Genomic DNA, 17,848 nt, shown 5'->3' on the forward strand with positions numbered 1-17,848 from the left:
CAAACGTCGCAACGTAGGTCTTAAATAGGGGAATGCTGCTAAGTATTTTTCAACTTTGCAACTTTTATACTTTTTAAACTATAAATTAAAAACTATTACAAATTTCCCCATAGACTTAACATTGGCCTCTATGACATCACAATCGGATCATTACAGTGCATGAAAATGCACTGTCTGTTCTTCCAAAACTTCTTCTTCTTCTTCTTCTTCTTCTTATTATTCCGCTGATCAAATTCATTTTTTTCTATTCAGCTTGAACCGTTTAACCTAGAAACTTCATTCAAACGTTGCAACGTAGGTCTTCAATAGGGGCATGCTGCTAAGTATTTTTCAACTTTGTAACTTTTATACTTTTTAAACTAAAAATTAAAAACTATTAAAAATTTCCCCATAGACTTAACATTGGCCTCTATGACATCACAGTCGGATCGTTAAGCAATTAGAATCTTATGCCAGGTGGCCAGCCCCACCTGCAGCAGCTCTCTCTCTCTCTCAGGCTTTAAGAATACAATCTCTCTGTGAAGACTACATATCCTGTTAACTGTTTCCTCTTTCCACAACTGTTTCAAAATAAAAGTTCTCACTGCAATAATACACTATTAAATCATTTAACCATTGAAACTACTCAACTATTTAACTGTTCAACCATTCCAACTGTCAGTTATCATCAACTATGCCTCCAGTCAACTACATGAGACCTCCATGTACCTAGCAACCAACATAGCAACCATTAAAATCAAGCGTTTATGACCGTTTCCATAGCAACCAACATGATTTTACTACAGTAACTTCTTTATTCCCGATAGTGGCCACCATGGATACCCTATCAACGAATGTTTCAAAATAGAAGTCCTCAGTAGCAAGTTAGCTAGTTAGCATGGTTAGCATAGTTAGCATTGTTAGCATATTTAGCATTTTTAACATAGCTGCTAGAAATGATTAGCTAAGTTAGCTAATCAACCTAGTTAGCATGGTTAGCATAGTTAGCATTGTTAGCATAGTTAGCATTTTTAGCATAGCTGCTAGAAATGATTAGCTAAGTTAGCTAATCAACCTAGTTAGCATTGTTAGCATAACTGTTAGAAATGATTAGCTAAGTTAGCTAATCAACCTGGTTTGCATAGTTAGCATAGTTAGCATTTTTAGCATAACTGATAGAAATCATTAGCTAGGTTAGCTAATCAACCTGGTTAACATTGTTAACATAGTTAACATTGTTATTATTGTTAGCATTTTTACCATAACTGTTATAAATCATTAGCTAAGTAAACCAATCAACCTGGTTATCATTGTTAACCCTCTAAGCGCCACAGGCGACTATAGTCGACAAGATGCGGTACTGAATAAAACGGCCGATTTTGTCAAATAGGGTGTCAAATTTCGTTCAAACTCCCTGCCACTAGTTGGCAGACATGTCATACTACGTCCCCGACTCAGAATTACGTCATGCTTCTATACAAAATATTCGAGCTAGGGCACTTTAAACCAATGCGAAATATCAGCTGAGCTAGCTTGCGTCTGAGCCATTGTATCAGGGCGGTATTGTGAACGTAAACGAATATTAGCATTAGATAATCGTCTAAACACATGGAAAAAGTTTACCAGGAATGAAGTGTTGGGTCTTCTGTTCGCTGACAGTTATTCTGAAGAGAAATATCTGCCTTCAGAAGATGACGGGGATTTGTTTATTCACACGCGTCTCCGCCTAGCAATGCTGAAGCTAGACAACGTGAGAGATAAGTCCTACACAAGCACACACGTGGATCCTTTGCCCAATGTCAGTGTAGGAACATTATTTCATGGGTCTAGGTGTTCATAGAGAAGTTAGAAGACCCTCATCAGACGTGTTATTTGTGTAGAGAACGGCAGTATTGGTCGGGGCACTGCCATGTTATCGCGCTATTGCCCTTTCGTTTTCATTGTGCCTCTCCATAATTGCGAGGACAAGTAACGTGATGGAGAATTTGTCTAACACTATTGGGTATGTCGGTATGGAGGTCGAAGTGTCCATAGGAGAACAGTGGGGCAACGTAGCAGCAGTATAGTCGCAATGAGAATGAGAACGAAAGCCACTCCACTCGGGAGGCGCGCGTGGCAGATCCGGGTGCCATCAGACAAAATAGGCAACAGGTGTTAGTGTGGGGTGATTTTTTTATGTTATGCCTTGCAATGAGAAGTAGACATATCGTGAAACAGTTAGCAGACCCTCATTACGTGTTAGTTGTGGAGAACGAAAGCTTATGGCCGGGGCAATGTGTGTGTGTGTGTGTTTTTTTGTTTTTTTTGATCGCGCTGCCATGCTCCCTCGACAGTGACCGTGTGCCTCTCCATAATCGGAGGAGGACGGTAATGTAGTGGAGCCTTTGTCTAATATCAATAGATGTGTTAGACGAGGTCGAAGTGTCCATAGGATAGCTTGGGGAAACGTAGCAGCAGTGTAGGCAAACACAAGGAGAATGAGAAAGAACAGCCATGCTGACTCACTCCACTCGGGAGGCGCGCGTGGCAGACCTTACTTACAGGCTGTCATCAGACAAAATAGGCAACAGGTGGGCAGTGTGGGGTGGGTTCTTATGTTATGCCATGCAATGAGAAGTACCATGAAACACTACAAGAAGTGTCACCTGGATGAATAGGGATTCATTATATTTACAATAAAAAGCCTGCTACAGAAATGTGCATTCCCATCATCTTTCCATTTATTATTTATTACACTATTGATTTACTATTTCCCTGACCATTTAGTATGGCACAATGTGTGTTCTTTTTGTGTGTACATGTCCTTGTGATGTGAATGTCTGTCAACTAAAAATAATAATAATAATAAAAAAAAAACCTCAAAGTGGCAGATCTAAAGGCCATAGTCAGACAAAATACAGGTGTAGGCAGTGTGTAATGGGCCTTTGTGTTGTGCCCTGCAATTAGAGGTACCACACCATGAAACACTACAAGAAGTGTCACCTGTATGAACAGGGATTCATTATCTCTATGGCAAAAGGCCTGCTACATAAATTCGCAGCATCATCATCATTCCCATCATCTTGCTATTAGTAGCCTATGATGATTTACTATTTCCCTGACCATTCAGTATGGTACAATGTTTGTTCTTTTTGTGTTTTCATGTCCTGGTGATGTGTATGTCTGTCAGCAAAAATATTATTAATAATAATATTAATATTTTTATAATAATATTTAAAAAAATCATTAAAAATCAAAAATCAAGATGGCCGCCACCATATGACGTCATTATGACGTCATAATATGCAAATTAGTTTGATATATTTAATCCCTACATAAACTTTGGGTCATCCTTAATATTTCTCTAATTTACAGAAAGTCTCTATCTCTTATCACTTTTAAGTGAAAGCCTTTTGAAATTAATATGTCAAAATTGAATGTTTTTGGAAAAAACCTCTGGCGCCTAAAGGGTTAACATAGTTAGATAACATTTTAACATACCTTTTAGAAATCATTAGTTAAGTTACAACTGGAATGTTTAAGCTTTAAACTGTCTAACTTCACACATCAACTGTCTTTAAACTATGCAACCACCATGTTTACCCTAGCTACACCTTAGTAACCATATCTACATTATCTATCTATATATTTTTGCATTTTCATGCACTGGTAATTCCTTGGAATTGCATTTCTAGTTAAGCAATTAGAATCTTATGCCAGGTGGCCAGCCCCACCTGCAGCAGCCCTCTCTCTCTCAGGCTTTAAGCATACAATCTCTCTGTGAAGACTACATATCCTGTTAACTGTTTCCTCTTTCCACAACTGTTTCAAAATAAAAGTCCTCACTGCAATAATACACTATTAAATCATTTAACCATTGAAACTACTCAACTATTTAACTGTTCAACCATTCCAACTGTCAGTTATCATCAACTATGCCTCCAGTCAACTACATGAGACCTCCATGCACCTAGCAACCAACATAGCAACCATCAAAATTAAGCGTTTATGACCGTTTCCATAGCAACCAACCTGATTTTACTACAGTAACTTCTTTATTCCTGATAGTGGCAGCCATGGATACCCCATCAACAAATGTTTCAAAATAAAAGTCCTCAGTACCAAGTTAGCTAGTTAGCATGGTTAGCATAGTTAACATTATTAGCATAGTTAGCATTTTTAGCATAACTGCTAAAAATGATTAGCTACGTTAGCTAATCAACCTGGTTAGCATTGTTAGCATAGTTAACATTATTAGCATTGTTAGCATTTTTAGCATAACTGCTAAAAATGATTAGCTAAGTTAGCTAATCAACGTGGTTAGCATTGTTAGCATAGTTAGCATTGTTAGCATAGTTAGCATTTTTAGCATTACTGCTAGAAATCATTAGCCAAGTAAACCAATCAACCTGGTTATCATTGTTAGCATAGTTAACATTTTAGAATACCTGTTAGAAATCATTAGTTAAGTTAGAACAGGAATGTTTAAGCTTTAAAATGTCTACCTAAACACTATCAACTCTGTTTAAACTATGCAACCACCATGTTTACCCTAGCTACACCTTAGTAGCCATATCTACATTATCTATCTATAATTTTTTTTGCATTTTCATGCACTGGTAATTCCTTGGAATTGCATTTCTAGTTATTATTCCGCTGATCAAATTCATTTTTTCTATTCAGCTTGAACCGTTTAACTTAGAAACTTCATTCAAACGTCGCAACGTAGGTCTTAAATAGGGGAAGGCTGCTAAGTATTTTTCAACTTTGTAACTTTTATACTTTTTAAACTATAAATTAAAAACTATTACAAATTTCCCCATAGACTTAACATTGGCCTCTATGACATCACAATCGGATCATTAAGCAATTAGAATCTTATGCCAGGTGGCCAGCCCCACCTGCAGGCTCAGGCTTTAAGCATACAATCTCTCTGTGAAGACTACATATCCTGTTAACTGTTTCCTCTTTCCACAACTGTTTCAAAATAAAAGTCCTCACTGCAATAATACACTATTAAATCATTTAACCATTGAAACTACTCAACTATTTAACTGTTCAACCATTCCAACTGTCAGTTATCATCAACTATGCCTCCAGTCAACTACATGAGACCTCCATGCACCTAGCAACCAACATAGCAACCATCAAAATTAAGCGTTTATGACCGTTTCCATAGCAACCAACCTGATTTTACTACAGTAACTTCTTTATTCCTGATAGTGGCAGCCATGGATACCCCATCAGCAAATGTTTCAAAATAAAAGTCCTCAGTACCAAGTTAACTAGTTAGCATGGTTAGCATAGTTAACATTATTAGCATAGTTAGCATTTTTAGCATAACTGTTAAAAATGATTAGCTACGTTAGCTAATCAACCTGGTTAGCATTGTTAGCATAGTTAACATTATTAGCATTGTTAGCATTTTTAGCATAACTGCTAAAAATGATTAGCTAAGTTAGCTAATCAACGTGGTTAGCATTGTTAGCATAGTTAGCATTTTTAGCATTACTGCTAGAAATCATTAGCCAAGTAAACCAATCAACCTGGTTATCATTGTTAGCATAGTTAACATTTTAGAATACCTGTTAGAAATCATTAGTTAAGTTAGAACAGGAATGTTTAAGCTTTAAAATGTCTACCTAAACACTATCAACTCTGTTTAAACTATGCAACCACCATGTTTACCCTAGCTACACCTTAGTAGCCATATCTACATTATCTATCTATAATTTTTTTTGCATTTTCATGCACTGGTAATTCCTTGGAATTGCATTTCTAGTTTCATTTGAAATGGCAACTTTCTGGCTTTAAGAAACATTAAAGGAAATCAAGAAAAAAAATTAATTAATCAGTAACAGTTGCTTGTTTTAGACCAGCCAGAGGGGAAAAAAATATGGAATCACTCAATTCCAAGGAAAAAATTATGGAATCATGAAAAACAAATTGACAAAAGAACACTTCAACGCATCACTAGTATTTTGTTGCACCACCTCTGGCTTTTATAACAGCTTACAGTCTCTGAGGCATGGACTTAATGAGTGACAATCAGTACTCTTCATCAATCTGGCTCCAACTTTCTCTGATTCCAGTTGCCAGATCAGTTTTGCAGGTTTGAGCCTTGGGATGCACCATTTTCTTCAAATTCTACTACAGTTTTTCAATTGGATTGAGCATTATCGAAGATGTAACGATCGCCGTCTCCCCAATGCCTTTACCTGACATGCAGCCCCATATCATCAACGACTGAGGAAATGTGCATGTTTTCTTCAGGCAGTTGTCTTCATAAATCTCATTGGAATGTGGATATAACTAGATGAAAGTCATATTCAGTGATGAATCGCGTTTCTGCAATGGGCAAGGTGATGATGCTGGAACTTTTGTTTGGTGCCATTTCAATGAGATTAATGAAGACAACTGCCTGAAAAAAACAAGGTCATTGATGATATGGGGCTGCATGTCAGGTAAAGGCATTGGGGAGATGGAGATCGTTACATCTTCAATAATGCTTATATTATTATTTATTATATAAAGTTTATATTGACATTTTCGACACTTTTCTTATCCAATCAATTGAAAGGATGTTTGGGGTTGATTACATCATTTTTCAAGATGATAATGCATCTTGTCATAGAGCAAAAACTATTGAATTCCTTGAAGAAAGACACATAAGGTCAATGTCATGGCCTGCAAATAGTCTGGATCTCAATTCAATTGAAAATCTGTAGTAGAATTAAAGAAAATGGTGCATCCCAAGGCTTCAACCTGCAAAACTGATCTGGCAACTGGAATCAGAGAAAGTTGGAGCCAGATTGATGAAGAGTACTGATTGTCACTCATTAAGTCCATGCCTCAGAGACTGTAAGCTGTTATAAAAGCCAGAGGTGGTGCAACAAAGTACTAGTGGTGCGTTGAAGTGTTCTTTTGTCAATTTGTTTTTCATGATTCCATAATTTTTTCCTTGGAATTGAGTGATTCCATATTTTTTTCCCCTCTGGCTGGTCTAAAACAAGCAACTGTTACTGATTAATTATTTTTTTTCTTGATTTCCTTTAATGTTTCCTAAAGCCAGAAAGTTGCCATTTCAAATGAACTTAGTTTTGTGTCATGTCTGTGATCTGGCTTTTTTCTAAAAAATTAAACAACTGGATTAACATCCTCCAAGACTGGTGATTCCATATTTTTTGCCAGGGGTTGTATATCTCTTTTTGCCAAGCCGGGGGTCGAGAGGGGGCTTTGCACAGGGGCTCTTAGTCCTGCCGCCCGTGCCATTTACCCCTCACACTTTCTCTGCCTTCAGCAGAGATCTCACTCCACTCTGCTCTGCTTACTCCTCAAGTGTTGAGGTGAGCTCACACATTTGAGTGTGTTTTTTTAACCCCCCACCCCCACCCCCTCCCTCTCTCCCCAGACAGACACACACACACACACACACACACACCGAGGAGTCTGTGAAGTCAGTTGCCTTGGAAACCCATATTATGTCACTAATTAGCGGAGTTGGAAGCCACTGAGGTGTTTTTGTTCTAAGTGGAAAGAGACAGATGTGTGTTGACGGGATGACTGTCTCTGCTAGACTCTGAAGTTTCGCCGTTCCACGCGCAGTCTCACTCATTAGCATGCGTGTATTTAATCTAAAAAAAATAATTAAATTGAGCGGCAGCTTACACCCGTAATTCGTTTAAAAAGTGTGTATGTAGCATGTGTGCCATAAGGTCAAACTGGTTTGGTAATTTGTATGTGATAACCGGTTTGCTTCGTTCGCGTGCTGCAGGTCGGGGGCATTAATATTTATTTCCGCACGTATCGATTTGTTCAGGCGTGACGGGGCTCAGGTGGTCGCCATTGGCAGGTGGGACTCTCAAATTTAATTAATCGTTGAGGGATTTATTTTTTTTTTCTGTCTGTGCCAGGCTGCCTCCTCCTCACCTCTTCTCGCTGCCTTCTTGGAAGACGCTCCGCGTCCTTGGGGACGAGGGGTTTTTGTTACTGTGCCATCCGTGTATCCCTCGGCGATAAGGCCAAGTCCTTGAATCCTACAGCACGGGAACATGCTAGATGAGCAGGCTTCAGAATGGCAGATAAATATTGCTATTAAGGGTTAGCCCTGGGCGTTTCTTTTTTTTTTTTTTTTTGTCATTTTCCTGTCCTTCATATTTCATCAGATAGCTTGTCAATAAGCTAAGCAGTGGCATCCCTCATATGATTGATTAGCTTTTATCTGAGCTGTGTATTAAACCAACTCAGTGCAGCTTATGCTAAACTGATTCATGAATTTTCTAATGGAGGCATTACAGGATCTAATACCGTTGATGCAGTCACTCTTTTGTCTATAATTCTCCTGGTTTGTGAGTTGCTGTTGCCGCAGTAGATAAAGAAAATGAGCACAGGCTGCTTCTTTTTGGTTGACTTGAATTTGATTTATTTGGCAGACATGTTGAGTCCCTCTGAGTCTAGGTGGTTGTGTTTGCAATCTTTCTAGGGTTCAGATCCACAGAGTTGCTATTGTCGGTCGTGCCAATTATACCGGAGGGGAAGTATACTTAGATGGGGTATCAGTGTTGATTAGACAAAATAAGGCTTCCACGCCTGTGTGGCTTGGCTCATTATATGGCAAGAAGGAGTACATCAACTCTGGAGATGCCTTTCAAAGTCTTTCAGTTCTGCTTTGTTGACTCAGGTAATTGTGAGAGCCTGTGATGACTGTCATCAGAGATGAGTGGTGTGGTGTGTCTTTCTCTCTCTCTCCATCTCTCGCGCTCTCTCCCTCTATTTTTGTCTTTCTCTCTTTATCCTCCCTCTGTCTTTTTTTCTCTCCCTCTCTCTTTTTCCTCTCTCCCTCTCTCTCTCTCTCCCTTTTTCTCTCCGCTCTCACTGAATTTGTACCAGATGAAGTCCTCTCTCTCTCTGCTTCCACGGTGCGGTGTGAAAGTGCGATTATCAGTAATTAAGGTCACACCGCCGATAAACAGCTCGTCGTCTCCTAATTGATTTTTTACGCTGCAGTGGAATTCTGGGATATGGAAATGAGGTGGGTTTATTTGTGCGGGAAGCTTGCCCATTCCCCGTGGGCACTCAGGTGAAACCAGCCCCCCCCCTCTCTCTCTCTCTCTCTCTCTCCCTCTCTCTCTCTCCCCCTTCATCATCTCCTTTCTTTCTCTATTCCTCTGTTTCTTCCTCCCATTTTGTTCCGACTGTTTCTGATTTGTCTGTTAGCATTTTCTCTCTTCGTTTTCTCTGTTCCAGTCGGTCCCTCCTTCTTATGCGTGTTACTCTCTTTCATGTTGATCTCTCTCTTCACCCTCCCCCTCTCTCATTCTCTCTCTCTCTCTCCTTCTGATTCAGTACATCCCCCCCTTTTCAGTGAAATCCCTACCCAACCTGCGGCCTCCCTGGTCCCCTAAGAGCATGCTGGGATGGATGTGACAGGGGTGGGAGGTCAAAGTAGAGTACCTTTAAGAGTGTGACCCAGCTCATAGTCCTGTCACACACACACACACACACACACACACACACACACGCGCGCGCACGCATACACACACGCATACACACACGCATACACACACGCATACACACACGCACACTTTAGTTGGGTAGTGCTTTTTTTTCTGTGCGTATTCACAGGCTGACATTTATTTAATTACGGAAACCCCACTGGAGAGCACTTACTGTCACAGACAAAGGCTCTCGTGTACTAACACACACACACACACACACACACACACAGACACACACACACACACACAATGGTAGCGACCCTTAGAAGATAGCCCTTGCTTAGCTAAGGTATATGCACAGTGATGGGCACACATAGAATAAATCTGAATGGAAAAACTAACCACTTCATACAGCACTCTCCCACGCAAATAAGCACACAAAAATGCACACACTCACTCACACACACACTCACACCCAAATTCACACACTTGTTTGTCCTCACATGGCCTCCCCCTCCCATGTTTACTTGTGTTGATTTCTGTTTAGTCTCCTCCCACCGTGACATAACTACCCCATTTTACTGAGTCCCTGTGTGTGTGTGTGTGTGTGTGTGTGTGTGTGTGTGTGCGTGTGCGTGTGTGTGAAGACTCTTTTCCCCTCTCATTTATGTGAATAGTCGAGTGTTTCTCACACTTCTTTCACCCTGGCTGTTTATGTGTTTTTATTTGTATGTGTGTGTGTGGCCCAGTCTTTCTTCCCCTGCCCATGCTCGTGTGAGCAAAGTGCGCTCTAATGGGACCGAGAAAGAAGGGACAGAGACTGAGGGAGAGAGAGGGATAGAGGGAGCGAGGGAGCAAGGGAGGGAGGGAGGGTGGGATGGAAGAAAAGAAAGGCAGAGGGGCACAAACAATAGAGGGTCCTCCACGGAGCATGTGTCCCACAGAGGATAATCGCGTGATGGCCTCAGAACTAGGTCACTTTTTGTGTGTGTGTGTGTGTGTGTGTGTGTGTGTGTGTGTGTGTGTGTGTGTGTGTGTGTGTGTGTGTGTGTGTGTGTGTGTGTGTGTGTGTGTGTGTGTCTGTGAGCGCTTCACGTCACATGTGAGGGGCAGAAGGGTCCTGGGTGCTCAGTGGGTGGGTGGGGAGGTGGGTGGAGGTAGGTGGGGTTTGTATGATGGCTGTGTGTGTGTGTATGTGGTTGGGGGGGGGGGGGTTAGGTAGGCTACAACAGGGGGGCTAGTGGGTCCCAGGGCCGGCGGCCATCATTAGACGAGTGGCAAACAGAGGGATGCGAGAGAGGGAGAGAGAGAGAGCGAGCGAATGACGAGGCAGAAGACGACTACTTCAACTGCGCTTAAGTGGACCTCCGCCCCTCCTCTTGTCCGTGTGTAGCCTTTTCTCCTCTTTTTCTTCTCTCCCCCCATCTCTCTCTCTCTCTCTCTCTCTCTTTCTCTCCTTCCACCCTTCTCTTAGTAGTTGATAGTGTTTCCTCCTCCTCCTCCTCCTCCTTGTCCATCTCCCACCCCTCTTTGCTGTAGCTTTCACCCCAGGCTCAGTAGCTCTGGTACGGGCCCTCGTTAAAAATAGCGTTGTCCAGAGAGAGAGCGAGCGAGCGAGGGGGGACGGAGATGGACAGAGGGAGAGAGTGACAAAGAGATCCCCGCGCGTTCCAAGAGCACTACAGGAGTAAGGGCGCCCATGCTAATCGGCTGTTTTGATTCCTAATTGTGTTAATGGACTAACGAGCACTTGAGAGGCCAAGGCAGCGGGGGTGGGTGGGTGGAGGGTGGGGTTGGGGGGACCGTGCACTCGGGGGAACAGGTCTGGGGATGGAAAGTACCGGAATAAATGTGTGTGTTTTTGTGTTTGTGTGTGTGTGTGTGACAGGGGGACAGCCATGCTGCTGTGAGCCAGCCCCAGAGTAAGGGTGGAGCCATGGAGAGAATGAGGAACCCCAAGATCCACCACAGGTACGTTGAGACGATGTGTGTGTGTGGGTGGGTGTGGGTGGGTGTGGTGCTGGGAGGGTTGAGGGTGTGTGTGTGTGTGTGTTTTGGGGGTTGGGCCGTTTGCCATATGTGTGGGTTGTTGAATGTCTCTCGTAAGTGCTAACGTTAGCGGTTAGCGCTCATTTGTCTCTGTTTTCTTTGTAGTATTTATTGAGCTGCTGTGTTTTTGTGCCTCGTGTGGGGCTGAACTTGACTTTGATGGGCGAGGGATTTGCATATTGACAAACCCTTCATATCTACACGAGACACACACACACACACACACACACACACACAATTTCACAAATACACACACACACACACACACACACACACATGCACAGACGCTCATATTCTTAGTTATATGCTGACACACACCGCTTAATGAGCTGATCTGGGATTACACAGTTTCTTTGTTTTCCTGCTCATCTGTGATATATATATATATGTGCAAGTGTGTGTTGTGTCTGTCTGAATACATTAAACCCATATTTATTTTTTCGCGCCAGTGTATCAGAACAACAGAGTGTGTGTTTTTGTTGTTGTTGTTGTTATTATTTTTCTTGGTGTGATGTCTCTGAGATGTAAAAAATGAGTTCTCTGTCAGGCCGCGCATGTGTGTGTGTGCGCGCGAGCGAGCGTGTGTGTCAGTGTGACAGACCTGGCTAACGGAGCACGGTCCCCACAGTGGTTTCCATGGCCACAGGGCTCGGCGAGCGCCAGTCTCCCGCTCCTCTCTCTCGGCAGCTCCGGGTGCCCTATCGCCGTCCCAGCGGTCATGTGACCTCCCCCAGAGGCTGATGGGAGTTTATCTCCTCCGCCTCCCCTCACTGCACCTGTCACTCAGGCTTAGAGGTGCTCTGACCTACATACAAACAGGTGCTACAATGCCTTTATACACCCGTAATAGCAAGTGTCTAGCCATGATAAGTGGGCAGCCATTGATGATGTGTTTTATACGTAATATTTTCTTGCATGTAGAAGCTCTGGTTAAACTGGCGATGTGCTCTACTCAAAATCAGGAGAGTACTTTTCCAGCAACTGAGTACTAAAGTCATCATCATCATGTTGCCAGTAGTTAGATCATTTTAACAGTATTTTGACATCTCAAACGGTGTTTAGTTGTTTTAGGCTTTTTCCCCACCGCGGTGTACAGTGTTTGATGATCATGCACACACAAGTAGCGCGGGTTGTTACCCTCCCCGACCAGTGAAAAGAAATTGATCAAAGATGAGAAACACTCGCACCTACAGTGTTGTCTGAGTGCCTTCATTAGTGGTAGAGCTGCGGATGAATTGAGCCCAAATGCAACTGGACTTGTCTGGCCTCAGATCTCTCATTAGGCGCTCCGCTCGAGCGCAGGGGCCGTGCTTTTGTTCCGGGGGGCTCTTTGGAGTTGTAAAGCTCAGCTTGAGCTCCACTCAGCCGGCCCGGCCCATCGATCCGCAGCTCAGCGCCACGCCGGCGGATCGAGCCTCGGTTTTTTGGGACGGGAGGCGCTCTACTCTCTCTCTCTCTCTCTCTCTCTCTCTCTCTCTCTCTCTCTCTCTCTCTCTCTCTCTCTCCTCTACTCTCTCGCTCCTCTCTCCGGTTTTGAAAAGAGATCGAACGCGAGTGTCTATCAGTCTATCGTTGCGCTGTGGGGAAGTCTGTCTGTAATTCCTGGATTTGTTCTTCTTTTGGTGTGTCTGTCTGTCTGTCTGTCTGTCTGTCTGTCTGTCTGTCTGTCTCGGTCGCTTTCTTTGTTTCTCTCTCTCTCTCTCTCTTACACACATGCATAGGTTGGCCTAGGTGCTCAATTGTTTGATCACAAACACACACACACACACACACACACACACACACACACACACAGACACACAAACAATGTCATTCACTCGAAATCAAACATTCACACACTCACTCGCTCACTCACTCACTCACTCACTCACTCACACACGTGCACACACACACGTGCACACGCGCACCTTTACGCATACACATGCTCACACACGTACGCAGACACCTTAGCGGATTGCAGCTGCTGATTGTTGTTGTTTTGGATGGCTGCTAAAATTGGATGGCACACACATGCACACACACACACACACACACACACACACATACACACACACAGTTACTCTAACGAAGCCCCAGCAGGCCCTGATGAGCTTGTTTATGCTCGGCGATACTGCTCAGGAATGTAAATGTGGCCCAGGACAGCACAGAGGGGGCATGCTAATAGGCTACAGGGGCATCACTGTACATGTGCAAATGCCAATAAGGAAAGTATGGCTGTGTGTGTGTGTGTGTGTGTGTGTGTGTGTGTGTGTGTGTGTGTGTGTGTGTGTGTGTGTGTGTGTGTGTGTGTGTGTGTGTGTGTGTGTGTGGGTGTGGGTGTGGGTGTGGGTGTGGGTGGGTGTGGGTGTGATCAAACAATTAAGCGCCTAAGCAAAGCTACGTATGTGTGTGAGAGAGAAAAACAAGAGAGGACAGACAGACAGACAAAAGATGCAAATCCTGTTTGTGTGTGTACTGTACTGTAGTACAGTGTACAGTGGCTGGGCCTTTAGGAAGGTGTTCGTGTCAGCGAGCGTTCTTCAGTGTGTGCACTTTGGGTTGGTTTCCCATGCATAATTGTAAATGTATGTACATCATGTTGGCGCAGGGTGTGTCGATCTGTGCCTGTACAGTGTGTGTGTGTGTGTGTGTGTGTGTGGGAGGTAGTGACATTGGCCTAATGAGATGTGATTAAGTGACGGTGACAGAAGTGCTCTTTCTTAATGAGCCCAGCACAAGCAAAGTTTCCTTTTACACACTCACACTCACACCCACACTCACACTCAGGTTGGGTGTAGGCTTTGCCAACAGCTGATAAACCTCCAGAAAGCAATAGTCCTAATCCTATAGGGTTTTTTACACAGGTGATTCATTTATCATTTACATAATTAATTAAGTATGTTATTAATCATGATTATGTAGCTGAAAGCAGAAATAGATAGCAGCAAGCAGCCCGTGGTCTACGAAAGTCAAGACCCCCACGTCCTTTGATTGGAGAGTTGACATCCTGTTGGAGTCGAACTCAGACTCCATCACTGTATCCCACCACCCCTTTGAACACCATGACCAACCACTGTGGTCCGTGACAAGCTGAATTTGCTTGTCTTATCACCCTCCCCTGCCCCCCTCCCGTCTCTAAAGCCTCCCTGTAGGTGCACACACTCCTGTCTGCCCCCCCCCCCCCCCATACACACACACACACACACTCTCATCTCCTCCGCCAAGTCGCCCGGCGTGTTTACCTAGCGCGCGGATCACAGGATGGCGGTGACAGCTCGGGCGACGGGCGGGTTTGAATGGCGCGCGGAGCGCCCCCATTGTCCCGCGCCTCTAAACAGCTCAGCGGGGCCGATAAGGCCGGATTGAGCCGCTCGCGCTCTGATCGCCGGGCGCCGCGTCGCTTAGGGTGCTTAATCTCCCGGCTTCGCCGTCAAAAGACCCCGGCCTTACTCCTCTGCCGAGCTTTTGTTGATTGTGTGTGTGTGTGTGTGTGTGTGTGTGTGTGTGATGCGTTGCTTATGCGGAGACGCCACAGGCTTTGAAGATTACGTTAAGAGTGAGATGGAGAGGATGCTACCTGCACTCTTCCACATCACGGTTGCTCTCTTTCTCTAGCACCCCCTCTCTTTGCCTTTTTTTCTCTCTCCCTCCATCTCTTTTTTGTCTATCTTTCTTTTTTCTGCTCCCTTTCTCTTTCTCTCTCTCTGTATTCTCCCCTGTAGCTTTTGCTTTTTTTTAAGGAGAGTGGTAGGTAGATGGAGAGAGAACATTATTAGCCCCTGGCTGTGATGGTGAAACAGACACGACACACTCTCTCTCTCTCTCTCTCTCTCTCTCTTTCTTTCTCTCTCTCGCTCGCTTGCTTGCTCACTCGCACACACACAGAGACACACACACACACATACACACACACATACACACACACACTTCTTTGAAAGCAAGTGTGGCAGAGCTACCTCTGAGCTTATTTGTCAGGCCATTACTGCAGCCTGCCGGAAAACCAACGGCAAATGGATTTGAAGTGCACACTGAAGAAACTTTACTTTTTGTGTGTGTGTGTGTGTGTGTGTGTGTGTGTGTGTGTGTCCACGTGCATTTCTGGGTTACATTTCCATGAGTGTGTTTGCAAACTCTTTCACCATCCGTGTTCTATCTCCTCAGCTGCCTTAGAAGACTTAAGGGCCTCTTCATTAAGCTGGGCTAATGACTCCCTCCATCCCTCCTTCTCTCTCTCTCTCCCTCCCTCCTCCCTCCATCCCTCCCGCGTCCTCTGCTTTGATATGTGCTGTTGTGCCCGGCTCTTAATTAATTGAAACTTGTGCTTATGCATGCAGGCGCCCTTCACACGCGGCGTGCAGAGACCCTCTCCTTACCTGGGCCCTCTGTTTGGTTACATCCCCCCCCCCTACACACACACACACACACACACACACACACACACACACACACACACACACACACACACACACACACACACACATCTCGTCAAATCCCAGCTTTATTTAGAAGCTCAGAGTAGCTCATTTGCATCGCACAACTTTCCTTTCATTTTCTCTGGCTCATCCCTCGCTCTCCTCTTCCTCTCCACTTGGCTCCTTCACCTCCCTCTCGCTCTGGCGTGCTCTTGTTTTCTCCCTCTCCATTTTGTTCTCTCTCTCTCTCTCTCTCTTTTGCTGTTATTTTCACAGCATCTCTTTTCCTCCACTCCACTCTGCGCTGCAGTGCTTGTGATGTTTTGTGTACTCTCTCATTAGGCCACTTGTGCTTCTGAATAATTTTCTCTTCCCCCACCTCCCTCTCTATCCCTCCATCCCTCGCTGTTTTCTTCTCGCCTTTCTTCCTTCTGTCTCACTGTCCCTCGTCTGTCTCTCTCTCTCTCTCTCTCTCTCTCTCTTTCTCTCTCTCACTTGTTCCCTATCGGTCCCTCTTCTATGATTTATGTCTGTTTGGTTTTGTTTGAGTAAACAGACAAACACATTTAGACAAATAAACTCATTAACAGCACACACAACAAGAGCCAATTGAAAGCCTGCCATAAAGGACCTGGCACAGGCCTCCACATTTTTTTTGTATATACAGTGAGGAGCACATGTATTTGATACCATGCTAAAACAGGAATATAAAATCATCATTTGACAATTGATCTTAATGCCTTAATTTAAAAAATGAGTAAAAATCAAACCGCCAAGGACACCAATTTTCTTTGTGATTGAAGAATGTATCGTAAATAGATAAATGTTTTCCTTAAATGCTAGGGGAAGGAAGTATTTGACCCCCTATGTAACCCTATGGGAATTTAACACATAGGGTTAACATAGGGGCAGGCAGATTTTTATTTTTAAAGACCAGCTATTTCATGGATCTAGGATATTATGCATCCCGATAAATTTCCCTTGGCCTTTGGAATTAAAATAGCCCCACATCATCACATACCCTTGACCATAGCTAGAGATTGGCATGGTGCTTTTTCCAGTAGGCCTATTAGCCTGTTTGATTTGCATTGAGCTCAATGAGCATCAAACAGGCTAATAGGCCTACTGCAAAAAGCACCATGCCAATCTCTCGCTATGGTGAAAGGTATGTAATGACGTGGGGCTATTTTAATTCCAACGGCCAAGGGAACTTTATCAGGATGCATAATAACCTGAATCCATGAAATAGCTGGCCTTAAAAAATAAAAATCTGCCTGCCCCAATGTTAACCCTATGTGTTAAATTCCCATAGGGTTACATTGGGGGTCAAATACTTCCTTCCCCCTAGCATTTAGGAAGAACATTTATTTATTTACGAAACATTCTTCATTCACAAAGAAAATTGGGGTAGTTAGCGGTTTTATTTTTACTCAATTTTTGAATTAAGACATTAAGATCAATTGTCAAATGATGATTTTATATTCCTCTTTTTAGTCAACTTTAGCATGGTATCAAATACATGTTCTCCTCACTGTATGTGTGTGTGCGTGTGTGTGCGTGTGTTTGGTTGTGTGTGTGTGTGTATATGTGTGTGTTTGTGTGTTAGTGTGTTTGCGTGTTAGTGTGTGTGTGTGTGTGTGTGTGTGTAAACCTGTAAACCTGTGAGCGTGCCATAGGTCTCTTCATGGTGGGCATGACTGCTTGCCCCCCCCCCCTTACCAAGACGGAAGGTGCCAGAGTTTGGAAGCCACAGAGGCGAGCAGCGAGGCTGAAACAAAACACCACTTACATGCACTCAACATCACATGCACAACACATACCCCCCCGACACGCACACACACACACACGCAGACACACACATACACCACTATGCCAGACATAAACACACTATTCAACACATACACAAACATGTGTGTATACACATATACAGCACTATGCCCAGACACAAACATGTGTGCATACGCACAAACACACACACACACAAACACATACACACACCCAAGCACACACACA

General features: G+C 43.6%; 1 protein-coding gene across 1 annotated transcript in view; it reads left to right on the forward strand.

The window, feature by feature from the left end:
* pard3ba (par-3 family cell polarity regulator beta a) overlaps window positions 1–17,848 on the forward strand; it is a 165,748-nt gene that overhangs the window by 47,265 nt on the left and 100,635 nt on the right. Inside the window, exon 5 of the mRNA XM_062527538.1 lies at window positions 11,284–11,366. Coding sequence (XP_062383522.1) covers window positions 11,284–11,366 — 83 coding nt within the window. The remainder of the gene's footprint in view (window positions 1–11,283; window positions 11,367–17,848) is intronic.

The sequence above is a fragment of the Sardina pilchardus genome, chromosome 23 (assembly GCF_963854185.1).
Source record: "Sardina pilchardus chromosome 23, fSarPil1.1, whole genome shotgun sequence".
Classification (NCBI taxonomy): Eukaryota; Metazoa; Chordata; class Actinopteri; order Clupeiformes; family Clupeidae; genus Sardina; species Sardina pilchardus.